Here is a 20,400-nt window from a genome sequence, read left to right as displayed (position 1 = left end):
TATTGACATCAACAAAATGTTACTGAATTGGTACACATTTGCTGCCACTCCAAGTCATTATTGCTATCTATTAACCATTGGTTTCCTTTTGTTGTTCCATTTTCTGACTTATAATTTATTACCAATTTAAAACTGCACTACGCACAATTGCAGTCTTCTGTCTGAGGTTCTGCCAACATCTCCAATCATAGTAAAGAATAGAAATTGTCAATCTTTTGGATGCATGATAATTTGCCTTGTATACAGTAATTTTCCAGTTTTATATTGCTGTAATTTTTATATTGCAAATGTATACACAGCAAGATGAAATCCAAATTCCCTCTTGACATTGTTTTTTTTTCCCCAAAAAATAGTTTGGAAGTCAATATTCTAACCCATCTATATCATACTGTATTTGTAATTAAATTACTGTTTCTACACAAATATTTGTCCTTTGATGTAATACAATGAAGATTCCATCAATATGTTTGAGGAGAGGAAACTAGCCCAAAATAGTTCAGTAATAGGATCCAGTCAACTCATTATATCATCAATTATGGTTTTATGATTAGTTTACAAATGCAATAATTTTTGCTGCACTTCCTTCCTTGAACTAAAAATTATCTGCTATTCATAACAAAATTTACCAATTCTTGGTGATTATTTTTCTAATATTTCCTCATCAACACAACTCAGAATCATAATTATAAATTTTTATTCAATTTTTCTCTTGCTTTGAGCAACACCAATGTTGTAACAAGGCATTAACAAATCAGAAAGCTTTTTTTTTTAACCACATACACATTTTCCCCACACTAAAATATGAACTGAATAAAACTCATTCATACATCTCACACTGAACACATACCAGAAAAAAAACAGTCTCCTACAGCTGTCAAGCAATTGATCAAGCATTGAAAACTGTCTACCCATAACATCATATAAAAGCAGAAAGTAAATGGTCTATTGTAATTTAGATCAATTAATTGTTTAAAACAAATACATTTTAAACAAATTCAATCATAGATCTCTATCTATTTAACTTTTGAATATTTCATAAAATTGAAGACACTATTTTAATATATCTGTTTTCTTAAAACCTGATGCGATATACATTTACATACAATGTAACTGTACATAAATATGATATACAGACAGACCTCCTTCCAAACTCTTGTGTATTAAATAAAATTGCCAAGTAGAATGTAATCTGCAGTTTCCAAGCATTAACTTGACAATGGATTGTCACATTTGTTTCTCAGCAGTTATTCATGTACACTCATTCAGTGATTTCTAAATTAAAACAAGACTTACAGACATCCTATAAATACATAGCACTGTTGTGATATACACAAAACATATCCCCTTAAAAACACGCAAAAAAAATCTGATATGAAATGGGTTTTTCTTCTTATTTTCATATATCGTATGATCATATTCAAGTTGCATAAAAATTTCTGACTAGGCATGAATTGAAATATCCACACTTTATCAACAAGTACCTGTCTCCGTCAGGTATGGTACATTCAACTTCAGGTCCAATGCATAAAAATTTTTACATAATACATAATTGAAAAAAATAATGAAAGAAACATTAGAGCAATGATGAAAATCACAAAACATTGTGTTGTAAATAATGATAAATAATTGGCACTGGGTCAGTCACTGTCAGGTCTCTATCACTGTCTCACTATGCTTGGCAGCAACAGTCGGTTCCCCACAATCACAGGTCCTGCTGTATGTTGCAGGCCTCCGGAGTAAAATTGGGGCGTTGCTGCCTGAAGCTGTGCAGCGAGTTGCTGCTGGGCAAATAGAGGGTGCTGGATGAGGGTCGGTTGACCCAGTCCTAATGGCAAGCCACCCCCTACCCCTAGCGACATCTGGTGACTCAAACCAGTCGGTAGGTGGGCAGGCTGAGCTCCTGCTGCAGCAGCTGCCGCTAAGGCCGATATCGAGGTGGTAGGTGACGGATGAGCAAAAACTGGGGCTCCAGAAAACAGGGGATGGCCAGCTTGCGATAGAGAAAGACCAGATGCTTGGGAGATGGCAATGGTTTGTCCAAACGCATTTTGTCCCAGGGTTACACCTTGTGGTAATAAGAATTGCTGTGGCTGCCCAGCTTGAATCAATTGAGGGGAAAACGATAGTCCTCCAACTCCAGCCATTTGTGGTTGTGCTATAAGAATTGTTGGTTGAGCAATTGAAAGAGACGGTGATGGTATGGCTACCATACTTTGTTGTAGATCATCAGAGAGAGCATCCTCTACATTTTCTATTTCTTCCTCTTCCTTCTTGGGCTCTTCTTCCTCTGACTCTGAAGACTCGCTGAAAGGTTCACCAGCCTCTAGTTTCTTCTGCCTCCTCATCTGTTTGTTGGCATGCTTCTGAGCCTGTTCCTGAAGACGCTTGTACTGTTCTGCTTGCTCAGGAGGTATAACAATGGACGGATTTGGAGCAATTTCTTCAACAGGTTTCTCCTCTTCTTTTGGAGGTTCAGGGGGAGGAGGTGTAGAGGACTTTGGAGGTGGAAGTGGGGGATGTCCATAGCCTGGTGGAGGTCTCATATGAGGATAACGTGGTCCATGGTAGCCATCATGCATTGGGCCCATCCTTGGTGGCCCATACCTCATGTCATGATGTGGTGGTCGTCTGGGTCCATAAGGACCCATGGGACCCATGCGGGGATGCCCATACCTCATATCATGAGGTGGTGGATACCTCATGCCTGGATGCATTGGTCCAGACATTCTATCATGAGGCCCATAATGCATTCCATACTGAGGAACAGGCATACCATAAGGTCCAATCTCCTGTTGTTGAGATGGGGGTGGGGGTGGAGGGTTTGATTGAGCTGTAGACGTTTTAGTTGTCTCTGCAGCAGGTAGAGGAATATCATTGAAGTCAGTGCCCTCTGGAATATTCTTGTTATCTTTTTCTGCTTGTTTGCTAGCTTCAATCCCTTTTTTGACCAACTCTGAATTCTGTTGCTTCTTGTCCTTGATCTTTTTGACCAAGTTTTCGGCTGATTTTTCATCATCATTGAAGTTTGGTAAGGGAATATCAAGTGGATCCTCTTGTTTGGCCTTCTCAATGTCACTACTGCGTATTCTGTAATGCTTTTTGGGACTTTCAGTGTCTGAAGAATGGGAATGACGAGATGAGCGACTGTAAGAGCGAGAACGATGTCTAGACCGTGACCGCCTGTATGACCTTGACCTAGATCTTGAGTAACTGAAACTCCTACTCCTTGTGTAAGACCTGTAGGACCTGGATCTTGAACGGGAACTAGAATATGACCTGGAAGATCGAGATCTGGATCTGCTGTAATCAGAGTAACTGCTGTATGATGAACTCGAATGATGCCTCCGTCTGGATCTGGATCTTGTTCGTGACCTGGAGTAGGATCTAGAATGTCTGGAGTCATAGGAGGATGAGCTGTATGACCGTCTGCTCCTACTTCTAGATCTGGAGTAACTTCCAGATGACGATCTGTGACTTCTGCTTGACCAACTATGACTTCTTGATCTGCTGCGGGAATCCATGCTGGAGTATCTGCTTCTAGATCTCTTTTTCTTCTCTTTTTTACTGGATTTCTTTTCTTTTATCACTGTCTCTTTAATACTATTATGCAAAGTTTGTTTCAATGCAGTTTTATGCACAGGTTTTGGTACAGTTTTCTTTTCTTTTACTGTTGTTTTTTCATGTTGTTCTGTCTCACTTTCACTAGTATCCCACTTTGACTTCGGATTGGTTGGTAATTTCGCTTCAAACATGTTCTCCATTTTGCTCCAAGTATCCTCTGTTATGGGGCCATGTTCAGGGGCTTGTTTTGGAGTTACTTTTTGTTTCTTTGCAATCACAGGAGTTGCATTGGAACTGGACTCACTGGTCTGACGCTTCCTTCGTGAAGAAACACTTTTCCTTTCAGACCCGCTGCCTCCATCTTTCTTAACCTTCTTTGCTACAGCCAAATCTTTAGCAGCAGGTGGTGTGTTATTATTTTTTTCCAATGGAGACTGCTTCCTGTTTTTCACAGGGGATTCAACAGGCATAGTTTCCTCTGGATCATGCTTGCGCTTTTTGTCATTTTTAGGCTGCTGTTTTTGAATATCTTGAACAGTCTTCTTGTCAGTAATTTCTTCATCACTACTGTTTGGCTTAGCACTCCCTTTACGCTTTGACTTCCTTGGCTTTTCAACCTCTGTTTTCTTCTCCTCATCTGATGAACCACTCTCTTCTTTCTCTTTCTTCTCCTTTCCTTTCCTACTCCCTTCATCATCATGATGCGTCTTCTTTTTCTTCTTCTTTGATTTCTTGCTTTTCTTTCTCTTTTTCTGTTTGGACTTTTTACTTTTGCTGTCTTCTCCATCAGAATCAATACTGTCTTCTATATCCCCCACTTCAGCCTCAGAGTCATGCCCTTTGTCATTTGTTTCTGCTTCCTCCTCTACTTTCACAGTCTTGCTCTTTTCTTCCGATTTCTCCAGGTCGTCTTTTGAACTCTTATGTTTCTTCTTTCTTTTCTTTTTCTTCTTGGACTTCTTTCCATCCTCTCTATTTGTGGATTCTTTTTCTTCTCCATTGTAAACCTTTTCTTTGGATTCATTACGATGTTTACTCTTTTTCTTTTTACGCTTTTTCTTGTGCTTGCTACGACTTCGTCTTGACGACTCCTCCTTAACATCTGTCTCCTGTTCTTCATGATTTTCAACTTCAGTTTTCTCTCCATCACCTTTCTCGTTCACCTCCATTTCAATTTTACTAGTATGTAAAGCAGATATATTACTCTTGAACTTCTCCATCTTTGCTGGTTTTTCTGACAATAAATCGCAAAAGTCAAATACAAGAGGATCACAGCTGTAATAAATCTGTGGTTCAGTAGTGGTTGTCTTCACCATTTCTGCAGGCCACTTGAGCTCTGTGATTTCATCTCTGCTTATCACCTTCAGATAGCCATCCTTGATCTCTGGTTTGGGTGTGGCTGCTTCCTCCTCTGTTTTAGGGTGTTCTGTAGCAGGTGGAGACTCCACATGGTTCTTGTCTTCTCCACTGTTGTCCTCCTCCTCTTCTTTCTCTTCTGGAAAAGCTGCCGAGGATCCAACTTTGTTTCCTGTCTTTTTGAAGGAAAAAGACACTGACGAATTCTTTTCCCTACAAAACATCAAAAGTTGTGTCATTTTTTCTGTAAATTTTACATTTAACCATTCTTAAATTAGTTTAATTATTTAAACCTACTTTTCAGCATCATCTTCAGCCTCTGTGTGGTTTTCCTCCTTCTTCTTTACCCCATCACATTTCTCCTACAAAACAAAACAAATAGTAATATCTTAGAAATTAAGCTTTAAATCACTAATTTTTTTCACAATTTAAATACATCTTGTTTAAACCATTTAACATACCTTAGGGCCACGAATCAGGGGTTGTGGCACATCAAATATGGGCGAGTTTCCACCACTGTTCTTTGAGGAATCTGCCTTCTCCACAGGTTTGTTCACATCCAATCTGCCGACTGTGATCCGCCTGCGTTTTTCCTATCAAGTGAAACAAGTTCAAATTAATCTGTGTACAATAGTGTTTGATTTTTAAAAAAAAGTATATTACAAAACCTTAAAGGAAAACCCATCGAAAAATTGAATGGTTTTCCTGGATACATGTATAACACTGTGCACTGACTTTTTAATTTACAACTTAAAATCATAAAGCACTGACTTATATTGATTTCCCAAAGGAATTGCACATTTTTGCATGAGCTAGTTCTTTTCCTGTTTATCGCCTGATCACCAAAATTATTGGTATTCAAACAAAATTCCCAGGTTCACTATTACAAGATTCAATTTTCACTATCACCACATAATGATGACATTTGCGTGATAACCATTACGTGGAACTCACCTCTTTCACAGGAGCATTTTGGACCACTGCTTCACTCTTGATTGCTATCTTGCCTTTCACATCAGTTTTTCCTATCAATAGATAGAAATCAAAGCAGTTAAAATCTGTTAAAAACATTTCCTGGTCTAGGTAAATAATACGGTTGGTATATAAAATAGCAACCCTATAATGCAGGCAGGAGGTACTACACAGCAACTATCATCTAAATACATCAAAAAAACTCTTTTTTAAATTTCAAACAGGAAAGGAATAGGAATACAGTTTATATATACATATATATACATCGGTGGAGTGTTACCTTCGTGAAGAAAAAAAATTAAAACACAGATAGTTATTATCTGATTTTTTTGGCTACAAATCCATAACCAGGGTTACCACCGAAAGCCAATAATGCCAAATTGTGACAGATTTGAAAATGGTGTTAAAATAGAAACATACACACTTGCCAACATCTTTTTCAACAGTTTTGAATTTCATAAGAAACTAAAAGATGTAGATAATTCATATTAACTGTTCACATTACAGATATGTCATGTACTTATTTTTTTTCTGGTGAGAAAGAATTGGCAAGATTTTGTTGTAAATTACGCCTAGATGATGCCCTACATTCATGCAGATTCAAGATCTCCCATATATAAGCCACTACTTCAAACAAAGGGGAAATTAGTAGGCCAAGTATAACAAACAAAATCCAAATCTGTGGACCTCTCTTGATTACATTTAATGACATGTCACAAGCAGATATGAATACCAGTTAAATTCATGGTGAGGCACTGGACCATTTCATGAGATAATAAGTTCTACTTGAAACCTTTAAATATCATTCTTTAAGCCATGCATAATCAACTCAAAATCCTATTAAATTAAACTTGACTGGTATTTTTCAGTCCAGTGGATCACCAAGAAGATTGTAAGTGAACAATGTGTGAAACATGTTTCAAGTTCCCAGCAACAAGGTGTTAAAACCTGCCTGAGCTCACTTGTCAAGTGGAACCAAACATGCTTCATTGGACAGGGTTGGTTTGGGAAGTAACAAATTTAATAGATCCACCTTCCTTATCAGAGCAGACGATGCAAATTGGCCATGAAATAATTCCAAAGTTTTATGATGGAATGGAAAGTTTTATCTTTGTAAAAACTTGTGGCATTATGCTTTAAGATTCGCTCTGAGAAGGAGGGAGTGGATCTTATATGAATGCAGAGAGACAAGTGTATGAAACAGAAGAACACCACTACATACACAAAAGCTCGGTATCCTGTTAACAAAATAAATCAGTCTAGCAAAATACAGGCAGAATTGACATCAACTTATAGAGAGAGAGAAGATCATCATTCAGCTGAGAGCTTTAATCTTATACTTTATATTCATTTTAAATTCATAATTTCATTTTGCTAAGAATAAAAAAAAAAAAATAAAACTATGCAGAGCAAGTCCTGTAATTTTACCAACAACATATTACAATGTCTATAAAGTTACATTATGAAATATCAAAGAGAGAGAAAACTTGTAAAGGCAAAGTTTACCACTTCCCTGTCATTAAAAATGTCCACTGGAAAAATTAACAAACAATATCAAACTAATTATTCCCCAATGCAAAAAAAAAATATATAGCTTTAAAACTTGAGTTGGAACATCAAAATTCTTTATCTTTGCTTAAAACATGTTCATAGAATATCATTTTCCTTTACTTTAAATTAACCAACACAATTATCTAAGCAGTTTATGTGCACACCTCTCAGGCATCCTGAGATGATTATTTTTTTTTTTTAATATAATATCATTCTGTGAACTAAAATACAGTGTAAGAAAGCCATAACTATGTTAATTCAAATCTCTAGTCATTTTAGGAATGGTGAAATGCTTCATAACGTTTGCATTTTATAATGGAGAGCGCACACACAAGAATTCCTTTGATTAGAATTAATAAATGATTCATTGTGAGTAAATTATGTAGATATAAAATACAAAGTCTAAAACTAGGTATAAAATGAAAGGAAAATAAAACAACCAAAAGATTTCACCTGATTTAAGCATGCATTTTTTTTTTTTGTTATAAAAAAAGACAGAAAAGAACTAAACACACACGGCCAACGTACATGGCCAAGGAAACTTGAACTGGGTATAGTATAATACAAGGTTATTTTTGTCAATCTCTTCATGCACTATACTTTTATATACAGTCTACCCAGTACAATATGCCATAAACAATATGCAAGCTCAAATTAGTACACATAAAATGATCAAGTGTTTTCTGTAAATTCTCTCAACTATGAAAAACAGTCATTTTAATATTTACTTTACATGTGAAATTGAACAAACAAAATCCCAGCAGAGAAGATTGTCAAATTATTGAAAAACCACTGCAGCTTTGATCAAGAGGACCTTGATTTTGAAACACCAAGCATTAGTTGTCTACATGGAATACTGTTGTATGTATATAGACTGAGCAACCTTGCTAAGCAAAGCTTTAGTGTCAAGTGTTGCAACTATGGAAATGTTCTGTATTGTGCCGATATGTCCAGTTAGTAGTAAATACTAAGTATGCCTTATCAAACATCCATGTAAAGTTTACAGTATGTTTACAGTAAGTTTACAGTATGTTTACAGTATCAATTTTTTTTTTTTAAATGAATTTCAATGCAGCCTTTGACCATTTTAACTGATTTTCAAAATTGTTAACACTGATCATACACAACAAAACTAGAAATATAACATCACTGCATTTTGCTTCCACATTTATTCTCTATGAAATGAAATGATCAAGCAGATGGTAAGAAGCGAGGCTATATGTACTGGTAAATATATGTCTCTCCACTTAATGAACACCAGCATGCTGAAAGAAGCAACAACAGAACAGTGCATTTTACCCACAGTGAGCAGGAGTTAATTCCCCCTGTTTATAACAAAACACTTGGTATATAGTCACTGGATTTTTATATACATTAAGTACATTACACAATGATTTCACATATCAATTGGAGAAATATTCAAATTGACAGAGAAAAAAAACTTCTTTTCTAATTAAAAGAAAATTGCTTCTTTGCGAGAGAGTTTCTTAAGTTGATATATTTAAATTATTTACTTGAAAAATCAATGCAAGTTCACTACTCTCAATCCACCTTACAATAAACATGCAAACAAACGTGGGGGGAGTATATAGGTATTGTGTCAAAAAGCAAACTCCAAGGAGAATTACAGACTTTCCTTTTTAAAATCTAATTTTCTGTGATTCTGTACAAGAAGCCTACAGGTTTTTTTTTCTTTGCATAGTGCTTCTATATCTTTGAATGAAAGAGAGAGTTAAATAATTGTAATTACGGAAGTTTAATATAGGATGACCAAACCCACACTGTTAGTAAAATTGATTCAATGTTAAGAGTCTTCTAGCTACCAAAATAATACTGCTTGTACACTGTTTTTACCCACAAAACATCAAGAAATATTGGGCGATATCTATGTGGAAAAAGAGAAAATGATTGACATTTATTCATGAGCCCATAAGTTTCTGCATTATATCTCTGTATCTTGGAGCACAGTGCCATATCTCGTTAATATTTACATATATAATGTAAAAAGCATGAATAGCTTGTCTGTTTATCAATATCTAGTCAATATTGGCATTATAAGCAAACATTCATATTTTCCCCACAAGAATCTGTCTATTGTCAAATGATATCTAAGAGCTCCTTTGTGCTTCTTATATATGCTTCTTATATATACATTTTTTGAAGTTTCAATGCAAGGGCAAGAAAGGCATTCCAAAACACAAGGAAAAAACATACATTGTAAATCTGTTTTGTGATTAATATGTAAAGATTTGTGATTAGACTTGCTATTTCTTATCAATATAGTCTAGATAGAGAAGTGACATTATGGGGATAAAAATATTATGTGTACTCATTCGGTCAAATAGTGCTCTTTGCAAGCATAAAACAAAAGCCAAGGTGATGGTTACACATTTGAAAATGCACACCTGAAGAGTTAAGTGGTCATACACATGGATTAGTTCTATCTATACTATGTCAAAGCACTAAACACCAACACTAGTATGGTATAGGAAACATTTATGAATTTTCTAGATCCCGGTAAACTTTATCAAATTTTCCTGTTGTGTATTGGTGTTTGTCACATGACATAACCAGGAGGGAAGATATGTACGAATTCTAGATACTGGTACTTAAGAAGAGGTGTTTAACCGTAGTTTTTTTTTTTTTTAGGTAAAATTTTAAAATGCAAGTATGTACCTGTATTTTACAGTCGATGAAGTCATGATATACAAACATATATAGATATATATAATATATATGTAAAAAGGACAATTAACAAAAAAAAAAAAAAGACAACTAAATAGACAACGACCAAAACCGGCGCACGCACATAAGACAACTAGCAGAGATTATAAGAGAGCAGAAAAAAGATGTTTGGGTGTTAGAAATATAAACACTTTGACGTGAAGATGTTAAGAGCTGACCTGTGTACTCTAAGTCTGGCCTAGTTAAGGGTATCACATATAAAGAAGACAAACAAATGATTTACCAATCAAATTTATCTGTAAACTCGGCACAAAATAGGTCACATTGTTATTGCATCATTCAATCATTCAACAAGGTTTCGTACATATAGATTTCTTTTTTTTTTTATTAAAATTAAAAGCATGTGAAACATATCATGAATTACACGAAAACAATTTGAACATGTGTTTATGTTGGAGCATTGGAAAGCAATTATTTGCTGGATTTCCCTAAAAACATACAGTGAAAATGAAAAATATAAGTTCCTCTTTTAATTGGAATAAAAACCATACTGTAACAATCGTTACTCTGTAATATATATACTCATTGTTACACAGAAACACCCATGATATCTGCAATCCAGTTTCCCTTCAAATTCAAATTCTTTATTAAGTAAAAAAAAAAAAGGAAAGAAAAAAATAACCATAAAATCAACTTGAACATCAACAGTTGCCATATATGTAAACAAAGAGTTGACAAAGTCTCGGTTGATTGCTCAACAGAGTGCATGACGCTTAGGAGCCTGTAAATTATCATTGAAACAATGCAGCATGCTAGCACGTATCACAGATCCCAATTACCCATGCAGCCGTTCTCTTCCACAAAGGGGCGGCACTACACGAATACAAACTTACAGAGACAGTATCCTCCCAATATTATCAGTGTCAGGAATTAGAAATTTTCCCAAGGCAAGTTTGTTGTTATAAATGTACATGTAGAACAAATTGCTACCTTTGCATATATATATAATGACTAAATCTATCAGAATTTCACAAGTATGGAGAGAATTTTTTTTTCTTTTCACCATTTTCTTTTCTATAACATTAACTTATACTTTAGCTCTGCTCATAAATGAATATCAATTTCCTGAAAGATCTTGACTCAGTTAACGAGAAATGAGATATGGAACACAAGAAATTTTTTTTTTAGTATTAAAAACATAAAAACATCTTCCACACTCGTCAGTAAAAATAAACAACTGTACAATAAGTAAAAGAGTTCTTGTACTACAAACCAAAGGCACGCAGTATATAATATATATGTATATTTTAATGGAATACTCAATGTTGTTTCAGCTTTGGTAATTTGTATAATACAAAAAGGCAATATTGTGAGGAGAACATACTATACCTGGAAGGTGCTAAGAATATCACCGACCTTGAATGCAGACAAATATGGCACAGATTAGAAACTCTGATATGAGTGGCTACCATATAGTATACATGATATACAAAGTTTGTAGGTATTTTCTAGTCTATGGTTTGTATTGTTAAGTTTCTGTGAAAAAAATTCTTTCCCCCTTTTTTTTAAAAACCATTCCTTTTAAATCAAAATAAACTTAAATCTTCTCAATTATTCCCAGACCTTATAACCCTTTTTAAAAGTAGTTCTTTGTATGAATATAAAGACTCCCCAAATGTTTAGTCTATTTTCTGAATTACTGTGAACTTTAAGTAAGTAAATTTTGTTAAATGTTGTTTACCTGTATCCTCAATAATCCAAATATAATCTTAACTGAAAATTAAATCATATGAGCAATAAAATTCTGTTAATAAAAAAATTAAAAAATTACACTTTGTTTTTCTTTTATAAAAAATATATCGTTTTCATAAATAAAATATGATACTAGAAAGATATTTTTACATCATGACTTTACATTTCAACTAAAACTTGTTTACAATGTTTTTTTTTTAATTTGAAAAACTGAATAATTATAGTAACAAAAGCATGCAACATCAAACCTTTTATACTGACCAGGGAACAGTTCCATTTACAAAATACTATCATCACAATAAAGTGATGAGAACAAGTCTTCTAGTTTTATCTATAGTTACTGGTGCATAGAGGTGAATTAAGATGAAAAAAGCAAAAAAGTGAATGAAAAAGGTAAAAACACATTTCTGTTGAGCAACCAACAAAAAACCAAGGAAGACCCCAAGAAAACGGTTTAATCAAAACCCCTGAAAATGTCTGCATATATGGCGTTTTAACAGTCGATGAAAAAGTGTCTTGGTTGCAAATATCATCTGGGTGAAACCTATATATTCTGGTACTTACTCATCCTGGATCAAACGACTCTACAGTGTAGGTATAATGAAGTCATGTTAGAGTTTGATCTCATTTGGATTATGTACATAATAATAAGCAGAGAAACTGTCAAATGCATGTCTTTTAAACAGAGAAAATGAATCCTTTCCTAACTACTACACATATCATTTCTCTGTTTAAATGCATCAAAGAACCATACCTAATGTGCCCTCATCTGAAATTGAACTCCATACAAACCATTCATATAAATCTTTTGAATTAAATAACAAAAAAGTCCCTGAATGTCTGAACTGTCTCTTTCTCCCTCTCCTGGTGATGGCTAATTTGATTAGGACTGCAGTCAGGAGCAATCTCTCTTTCTTCAGCAGGTTGCAGACAAACTTGATTCAAAAGCAAGATTCAAAAGTAGGACGATCAATATTATGATGCCAATCTTACCCATGTCATTAACTGCAAATGAATCCCGCAAGGTGAGAGATTGCTCCATTGTCAATCATTCAAATTGGCCACCACAGGAAAGAGAGAGGAAATAATCAGACAGTCCAGTCAAGTTGATTCCCAGCCTTTTAGGCCTAATAAAGCAAAACAGTCGACAAAGGGATGTAACTCATTACCTGCTCCTTTCACAGTTCCTTCCCCTGATTTGTTCACCTCTGCATTGTTGGCCTGAGGATTCACTGGCCGTGTCACCATGGACTTCATGGTTGCCCTGGTTTTCATTAACTTAAGTCCTGGAAAAATATAAAGAAAATTCTATTAGAATAACATATGCATCTAGAACCAAATAGTGATAAATGCTTAAATGCTTTCTTGTGAGTGAAGAAAAAATTGATGTTTTTAAAGCCTTCATCAAATGCAAGAGGAAAAAGATGAAAAATTTGTTGTTTCAAAGTTTTTATCAATATTCAAGATGACAATCTTAATAATCCCCAAAGACTTACAGCTAGCGAAGAAAATGTATGGTAAATAATTTCAATTCTGACACATTAGCAGTTTCTTCCACTGCTCCAAACACAGTGTAAATGATTGGTGGTTTGTTGGGAATATCCCATGAGAATGAGTGCAAATGAACCAGGACAGATGGATGAAAAACACCAAGACATGACTTAATGATTTGTGAAATAGAAGTAATGCAATCTCCACACTTTAGTCAGTCAATAAATTGCACTGAGGTTTTTGACATCTGAATCTTTATAATACAATAGGGAAATGCATTCTAGTACATGTATTAATCATTCCATTATAAGGTACATCCTTGCTTTAATGTTCAATCTTTGATCGTTAAGCACAACACTTAGATGTAAGCAGATATCTAAATATATACATAGCAAATTACAAAATTGTCCCTCATAGTAAATATATATTCACACCAATTAAATCAAAGAAAAAATTACTTTTCAATTCCACCTGAAAATCAAAACAAACATGTATCAAATTCTTCAGACATTACAAATTTACTTATCCAACATCTTTATTATATGCTTTAAAAATTGCACTGAATACTTCAATCTAATAAATCAAGCACCTACCTACAAAATTTCAAATACATCTGATGTTATCTTTATCACACAACAGAGAGACATAGCAACTGTTCACAAAATCATACACAGCTGGAGAGGCAATTTCCCCCAGAATTAATTCACTTAATAATAACTGCAAAAGTCAGAATCCTTTACCTGGCCATACTGAAAATTCCCTATACTAAACTGATTTCTTTTACACATCAAATTATCTTTAATTTTCTTCTTCATTTTCAATCAATTCTACATGAAATCCAGTCTGCCTTAAAGGCCCCTGGATAATGGATTCATTATCTGGATTAACAAACTTTCCTTCTCCGTTTTCATTTTTCTCATGCATGCGCTTGCCTGAACATTTAGAACTGCAGTTTTGAATGAAATATTCCCCCCTATGGAGTTCACACTCAGTGCAACTTTCTTACCTGGATAGCTTTTCAAACACAAGGAACAAATTGTGATCTACCAAAGTAAATTTCTTCCTACAGACTTGCTAATATATTTGTAAATTCCACAAGCATACATCATATGAATTTTATCATTACAAGCAGGAAGAATTTCAATGATTTAAAAAAATAGAGTTGTACCTGGTGGTATATAATGGAGAGGCTGGCATCAATGCCACCCCAATCTTCTGTTAGACACTAGATCCCCTCCACTGGTTTGTCTTAAGCTTAAAATCCTAGGCCTGTTTGTCTCTGTAGCAGTCCCCTGATCACAAACACCTGTTGTAAAATTGAAAACCTTATCAAAATGTCAACGATGGTCAAAGTCCTCAGACTTAGTGCACATTTATGTTTTCGTTTCGGAGACCTTTCCCTGGTGCTTCAATGCAGGAAGTATAGATTGATTTTTAAAACAGAAAAGTTTTAATGGCTTCTCTCTGCTAAAAAAACGACATCAGCTATTACATGCAAGTCACCAAACTACTCCATTGCAAGCAAGGAAAATATGAACAGTCTTGATTATATGGCAGTGAGGCAAAAGACAACCGTCAATCTTTAAAAGGGTATTATCAATATGACAGTGATCACGAAACACTGCTGGCATTACCTTGCACTAGGACATAAATATGTAATAATAGTTCCCTGTAGCTGTTAGAGGGAGAAGGAAAAGGCCAGGCAAAGCTCTTTCCTGATTGCAGGGTAAGACAACAAAGCCCCAGTCCTATGTAGACTATAGTTATCTATTTACATTACTTTAAATCCTATCTATCGGCAGTGGCCATATTTACTTTTCAAACATTATTAAAAAAAGTCGGACTATTTTCTCTACTTTACCGCATTATACATCTTATCACACACTTGAGGCACAGTGTTGTAAAATAAACATAGGTGCACTACAAGTATCAACCTGCACAATGCCCCTATTTAATATATTGCACTTGTGTGTGTTTATTTTAATGTATTCAAGCTAATGGTTAAATATGCATTGTAGCCCCCTTGTGTAAACATGTGATGATTGAACATATACCAACATGCTAAGTCTAACACTTTAAATCCAAGGTAAACTCAGGGTTTCTAAATATCCATCTCAAGATTATATACCGACAACAACAATAGAACTGACCTGTATTGTTAGCTGATGTGTGGAAAATAACACGCTTTGATCACTGCACATATCAATATATATCCGACTGAAAACTTATTCTTGCAGACACTGTCTACATACACACTTGCTGTGGAGGTTATCTATAGACCCCCTTTGTCTGTTTGGCTAACTGACAACAATACTACAGCTACAAAGCAGCTACACCTCCCAACTGTATTAATTACATACTCTCTAATTAGCGCTGTCATAAGTTAATTATTGATTAAACACAAACCATGAAAGACGATACACAGTCAATCAGTACCACCAACAGAACATGTTTGTTATACAAAGAGAAAACCTTCACTAACAAGACTTGCAAGTCAAGTCCAAAGTCTATCAAATCTGCTCAATACAAATGGAATCCCCTTGTACACTCAAAAGTCAATACAGTTACAGAGAGTAGAGTTCATGAAGGATAGCAGCATTTTCATCAGGAGTCAGCCAAGCAGGGAAGAAGACAATAGACTGCCACCATCTGTGTTTGTATCTAATATTTCACATTGTGGTCTCACAAAGCATGAAATAACAAAGTAAAGTCAATACTATTGATTTCCAAGTAATATGATTTCCCCGTTCAAACTTGGACAATGTTGTACATATTTAATGGTCTATTTGAGCTTAAGTTGCATCAAGGGTAAAGTTTCACGATCCTTTGCCTTTCCAAATCTTTCCATTTATTATTCATTGAATGTGATAAATGTTCCAAATTGATACCCAAAACCTTAATCAATCTTTTATAGCATTTCTGTTTTATTGTAGCATGTATATACACCAGTTATCAGCAAATCTAATTTCACCACCTTGATGCACAGCCTTTGATACATACTTCAACAATGAAAGTCTGTACAGTGCAGTTTTTAAACGCATATTAACCCAACTCGATGAGTGCACAGCATTTCAATTTTCTGGATGAATTTGTTCTTTTAACAAACTTTTCAGCAAACATGTATTATGCTTATCACTGTTTCTGCTCAAATTGGAAATGGGAATAAAGTACATGTAGTACTGTTGATTTTTTAAGTTCTTCAAAGAATACACCTTTAGAATGCTGCTGTGTTACCAAAAAACAGCCCTTGCTTTTTAAAGTCTTGCACAGAAAAGCTTAAATGTCTTTTGATATTAGAAACAAATTAGAACCCTTTACATTAAAAAACATTGATATCAATGATACAGTTTAATAATCAAAGTCAAGGGAACAATAAGATCTAAGCATTGTTTTTATCTTACAGTGCGTTGAAGTCTTTTCAGTTTGGAAGATATTTTTTGCGCAAGCCTTTAAACAACGAGTGGTTGCAATTAAGCAAGCTTTAATCAATATGATATGGGTATCATTATACACGAACTATGTGTTTAAGTGACTCAACAGCCATTACCCAGTTTCCCGATTACAATAGATTCACTATGAACTAAAAAGCAGTCGTTACCTTTATTCTTCAAACTTTGTGCCTTTTTCAGACTTCCTGTTATATTATCCACTTCCAATGATCAACAAACCTCTATTTCAAAAATAGGATCTGTAAAGAAAGCAGGAGGACATTTGTTATGATTCTCATAGTACAAAATATGCACTAAGCACATAAAGTTCAATCACATTCACTCATTTACACACATGAAGGACATAAAGACATTTACAGATAACTTAGCTGAATGCAAATTTTATTCTGATGAAATCATAGGGCTAATGGGTTACAACCAGTGGTTTTTATATATGTTTAATATAAACCCCCAGTTAAATCTAATTCAATCTTTTGTTCAACAGATTGATATATAGGTCATGAATCCTGTTTCATTTCCCTGTTGCTTTCATTAAGCAGGATGTTTTCCCTAGCCATGTTTCCTGTCTGTGTGTGTTCCTACACATGTAAACATGTACCTGTACATACACCACACTAACCTGGTCATTATACTTAGCAATCACATACAATAACTCACATTGAAACCAATTGGTACATATGCGAGTGTTCGTAAATTTCCATGGTAACAACATTTTCAGAGCCTGAACCATGTATAAATAATTATCTAAAATATTTAAGCCTCGGGAATAAATATGGAATAATATGCACGGTAAAGTGTGGGTAACCATGAGACTAATAGAAAATGAATTCACATAGGAAATCTCATTATGGACGGTGATAGATATATATATATATATGTGAAGTATGATTTTACCGTAATTGTGTGCAACAACTGGCAAAACTACGTACATCATACCAAGTGTGATATAGATTGATTAAAGCATTTCACAATTTGATGGAATGTCACGATCTTATAATATGTGACCATTATATACATGTACAATTCAGACTTGTATAAGTAAGACCCTGCTGTTCGAAATGATAAAAGACATCTTTTTTATTTTTCAGTGTACAGCAGGAATGCAAAGAATACCAAGATCCATTAAAAGATTTTATCTTTAATAGCTGCTGGGCTTTGGCATCTCAAATAAAAGCAATGTTTGTGTAAATGCTCTTCAGCATCACGATCCATGTTAAAAGTTCAATTCTAATTTGAGGGCATGTTTCCTCAATCAAAGACACTTGATAATAGCTTTAGTGAACATTTTTAATTGAACATGAGAAAGAATTAAAGAGTGATCTTTACAACGAACTCTGAGAAACTTTGTTAAAACTGTGGAAAAAACACCTCAAATTCTAAAATGAATCCTATAAATATCTGAACATCATGCATTGAATCCCTGGGTCAATGAAAAATGAAATTCTGCACAAAAGAAATGTTCAGTGTAAATCTATTATTTTTAGTTTTTCAATTATCTTCAAAGATCAGATGGCAGGAAATCTATCAGTTATAAAATTCTACTTAGCCTATATCCTTCCACCCTTTAACATGCCAAAAAGGACAAGTTTCTAAAAAGTTATCAAATATCAAAATAATATTGATGTGTCTTTTGGTACAACATGATCTATTCTGAAATAAATAAATCATGAAATACATGTTTATTAAACAAAACTTCTGGTTTGGATTGGGGTAGGGGTGAGTTGGGGGTCATATATTAGCGGTAATAACATTAAACTACCATTAGATATTTAACCTTCAATGTAAAAAAATGTCCTTGAACTTTATAACCACACTTTCTGTGAGAATGTTCCAGTAAAATGTTTATAAATATTTGTTTAAACATTTGTTTATTTCTCTTATAAATCGGGCAAAATAAACTCTTGATTTTTTTTCTTAATAAAAATAGCTCACATATTTTTTTGTTATTTTTTTTTACTGTTCATAAACACTTCTACTGCATTGTTATAGAATCGCTTTCCTATGATATGATAAATAGATGATTTGTCCAACAACAACAAGTCTATCTGAGCATGTTACACCATGTCACATGCAAATCAAAGGCAATTTCAAGGTCAGTCATCTTACTGCAAGTCAGATTTTTTTTGCAACACATGTACCAACACAGACACACAGTAGACATAATGTAATTCATTTTTACAGTTTAAATGCTATAGCATTTTAGCTTCCGGTATTTAAATTTTAATCAAATTTTTTTCCATAATTGATACTGAGTACATGTTTCCTTGTCTACTAAATTTTATTATGCTGAAGAAGCAAATATGAAATATGTTTACAAATAAAGTTTGTTGGGTTCTTAGAAAGCTTGGTAAAATTTAAAATTTCCATATTCAGGAAAAAAAGTTCTCTTTCAGGTCATATTCATTACAACAATACATCCAGACCTGCATATGCATTCTAAAAAAATCACTCTGCACATTACAATGATGAGGATTTTTTCTTCTTTTTCTATTTACATTTCTTTTGAGCAACTTTAATATTTACCTTATAGTTGTAAATGACAAGCTGTAGGAAATTTTCTTGAAACCGCAATCATATTCAAGACAATGAGTTTCTACAACAAAATGAAACATACTTCTGCATATATAATGATGTTTATTGCTTACATAAAATATGCATTGCAAAAACTGAAAAACAAACCAATCTTGGAAATGGTGAAAGTTATTTTAACATAACTTAAGAAATCAATTTTGTCTTTCATCAATTCATGCACTTCTGGCTTAGGACAAGTTCTCATGTTTACAATGAAACATTGCAATTCAACACACAAATCTACGTGGTATCGAGAAATTGTACTTGGTGAGAATTGGTAAAGATAAAATTCCTAAAAAACTGGAAAACATTAAACCAAAATCCAAATAACAAATCTATTAAACCTGAATATATTCCACCAGTAGTGTAAGTGTACTACTATTTTCCACTACGTCCATTAACATAAACAATATTCTCCTGATTTTCTCCTTTGTTTTCAGAACGCTTTACGGTTTAGGCCTATTTATTTTTTATCAAAATGGTATTCGTATAGGACACTATGTCACATGAAGACATTGACTATTAATCCCTCTTTGTATCCCTAATAATTCCATGAAAACCTACGTTTGCACGTATTGTTCTGTGATGCATGTATCATTCTGAAAACTACAAACGATTTAAATATATATATTCATTTTTACCGTTAGTGTCAGTAGGAACAAGAACGGACACGAAAAGTTATGACATGTTTTCAGTTTTGATCTTCTGCATTGTATCATTGTGCAGGTGTGTTATATATCAATCAGTTAAAAGAAAGGTTCATAAAATAATATTACGAATAGCAATTATGAGGCAATTTACCGAGAAAATAGCAGTTACTGCTGCCCGATTACGTTTCTTCAGTCGCCATATTTGCTGGTATCTCCTTGAGGCTACTTGATTTTGATTGGTTGACCTCATGCCGAATTTCGATCCCGATTTTAGTTTTAATAAGAAAAAATAATCAAATTTTCGACAAAATAGAAACTTTTCGTAAATCAACCCATCAAAAAGATATTTTTGAAGCAAAATT

At 34.1% G+C, this 20,400-nt stretch overlaps 1 protein-coding gene across 9 annotated transcripts; it reads right to left on the bottom strand.

The window, feature by feature from the left end:
- Positions 1-677: 677 nt before the first annotated feature.
- LOC128181578 (G patch domain-containing protein 8-like) lies at positions 678-20,290 on the bottom strand. Of its 9 annotated transcripts, XM_052850036.1 has the most exons (9): positions 20,190-20,290; positions 19,341-19,410; positions 16,967-17,056; positions 14,537-14,674; positions 13,047-13,163; positions 5,872-5,942; positions 5,379-5,510; positions 5,215-5,279; positions 678-5,130 (listed from the first exon to the last, which is right to left on the bottom strand). In XM_052850036.1, exons 5-9 carry the CDS (start codon positions 13,150-13,152, stop codon positions 1,659-1,661), a joined length of 3,846 nt encoding a protein of 1,281 aa, XP_052705996.1. In that variant the 5' UTR covers positions 13,153-13,163; positions 14,537-14,674; positions 16,967-17,056; positions 19,341-19,410; positions 20,190-20,290; the 3' UTR covers positions 678-1,658. The 9 variants fall into 9 exon arrangements, with proteins under 9 accessions (XP_052705996.1, XP_052706003.1, XP_052706012.1 ...); XM_052850043.1 differs by lacking the exons at positions 16,967-17,056; positions 19,341-19,410; positions 20,190-20,290 and adding an exon at positions 15,519-15,933; XM_052850052.1 differs by lacking the exons at positions 16,967-17,056; positions 19,341-19,410; positions 20,190-20,290 and adding an exon at positions 15,003-15,025.
- Positions 20,291-20,400: the final 110 nt, after the last annotated feature.

Source organism: Crassostrea angulata, chromosome 1 (genome assembly GCF_025612915.1).
Source record: "Crassostrea angulata isolate pt1a10 chromosome 1, ASM2561291v2, whole genome shotgun sequence".
Classification (NCBI taxonomy): domain Eukaryota; kingdom Metazoa; phylum Mollusca; class Bivalvia; order Ostreida; family Ostreidae; genus Magallana; species Magallana angulata.
This window is presented reverse-complemented; position numbering and strand designations above follow the sequence as displayed.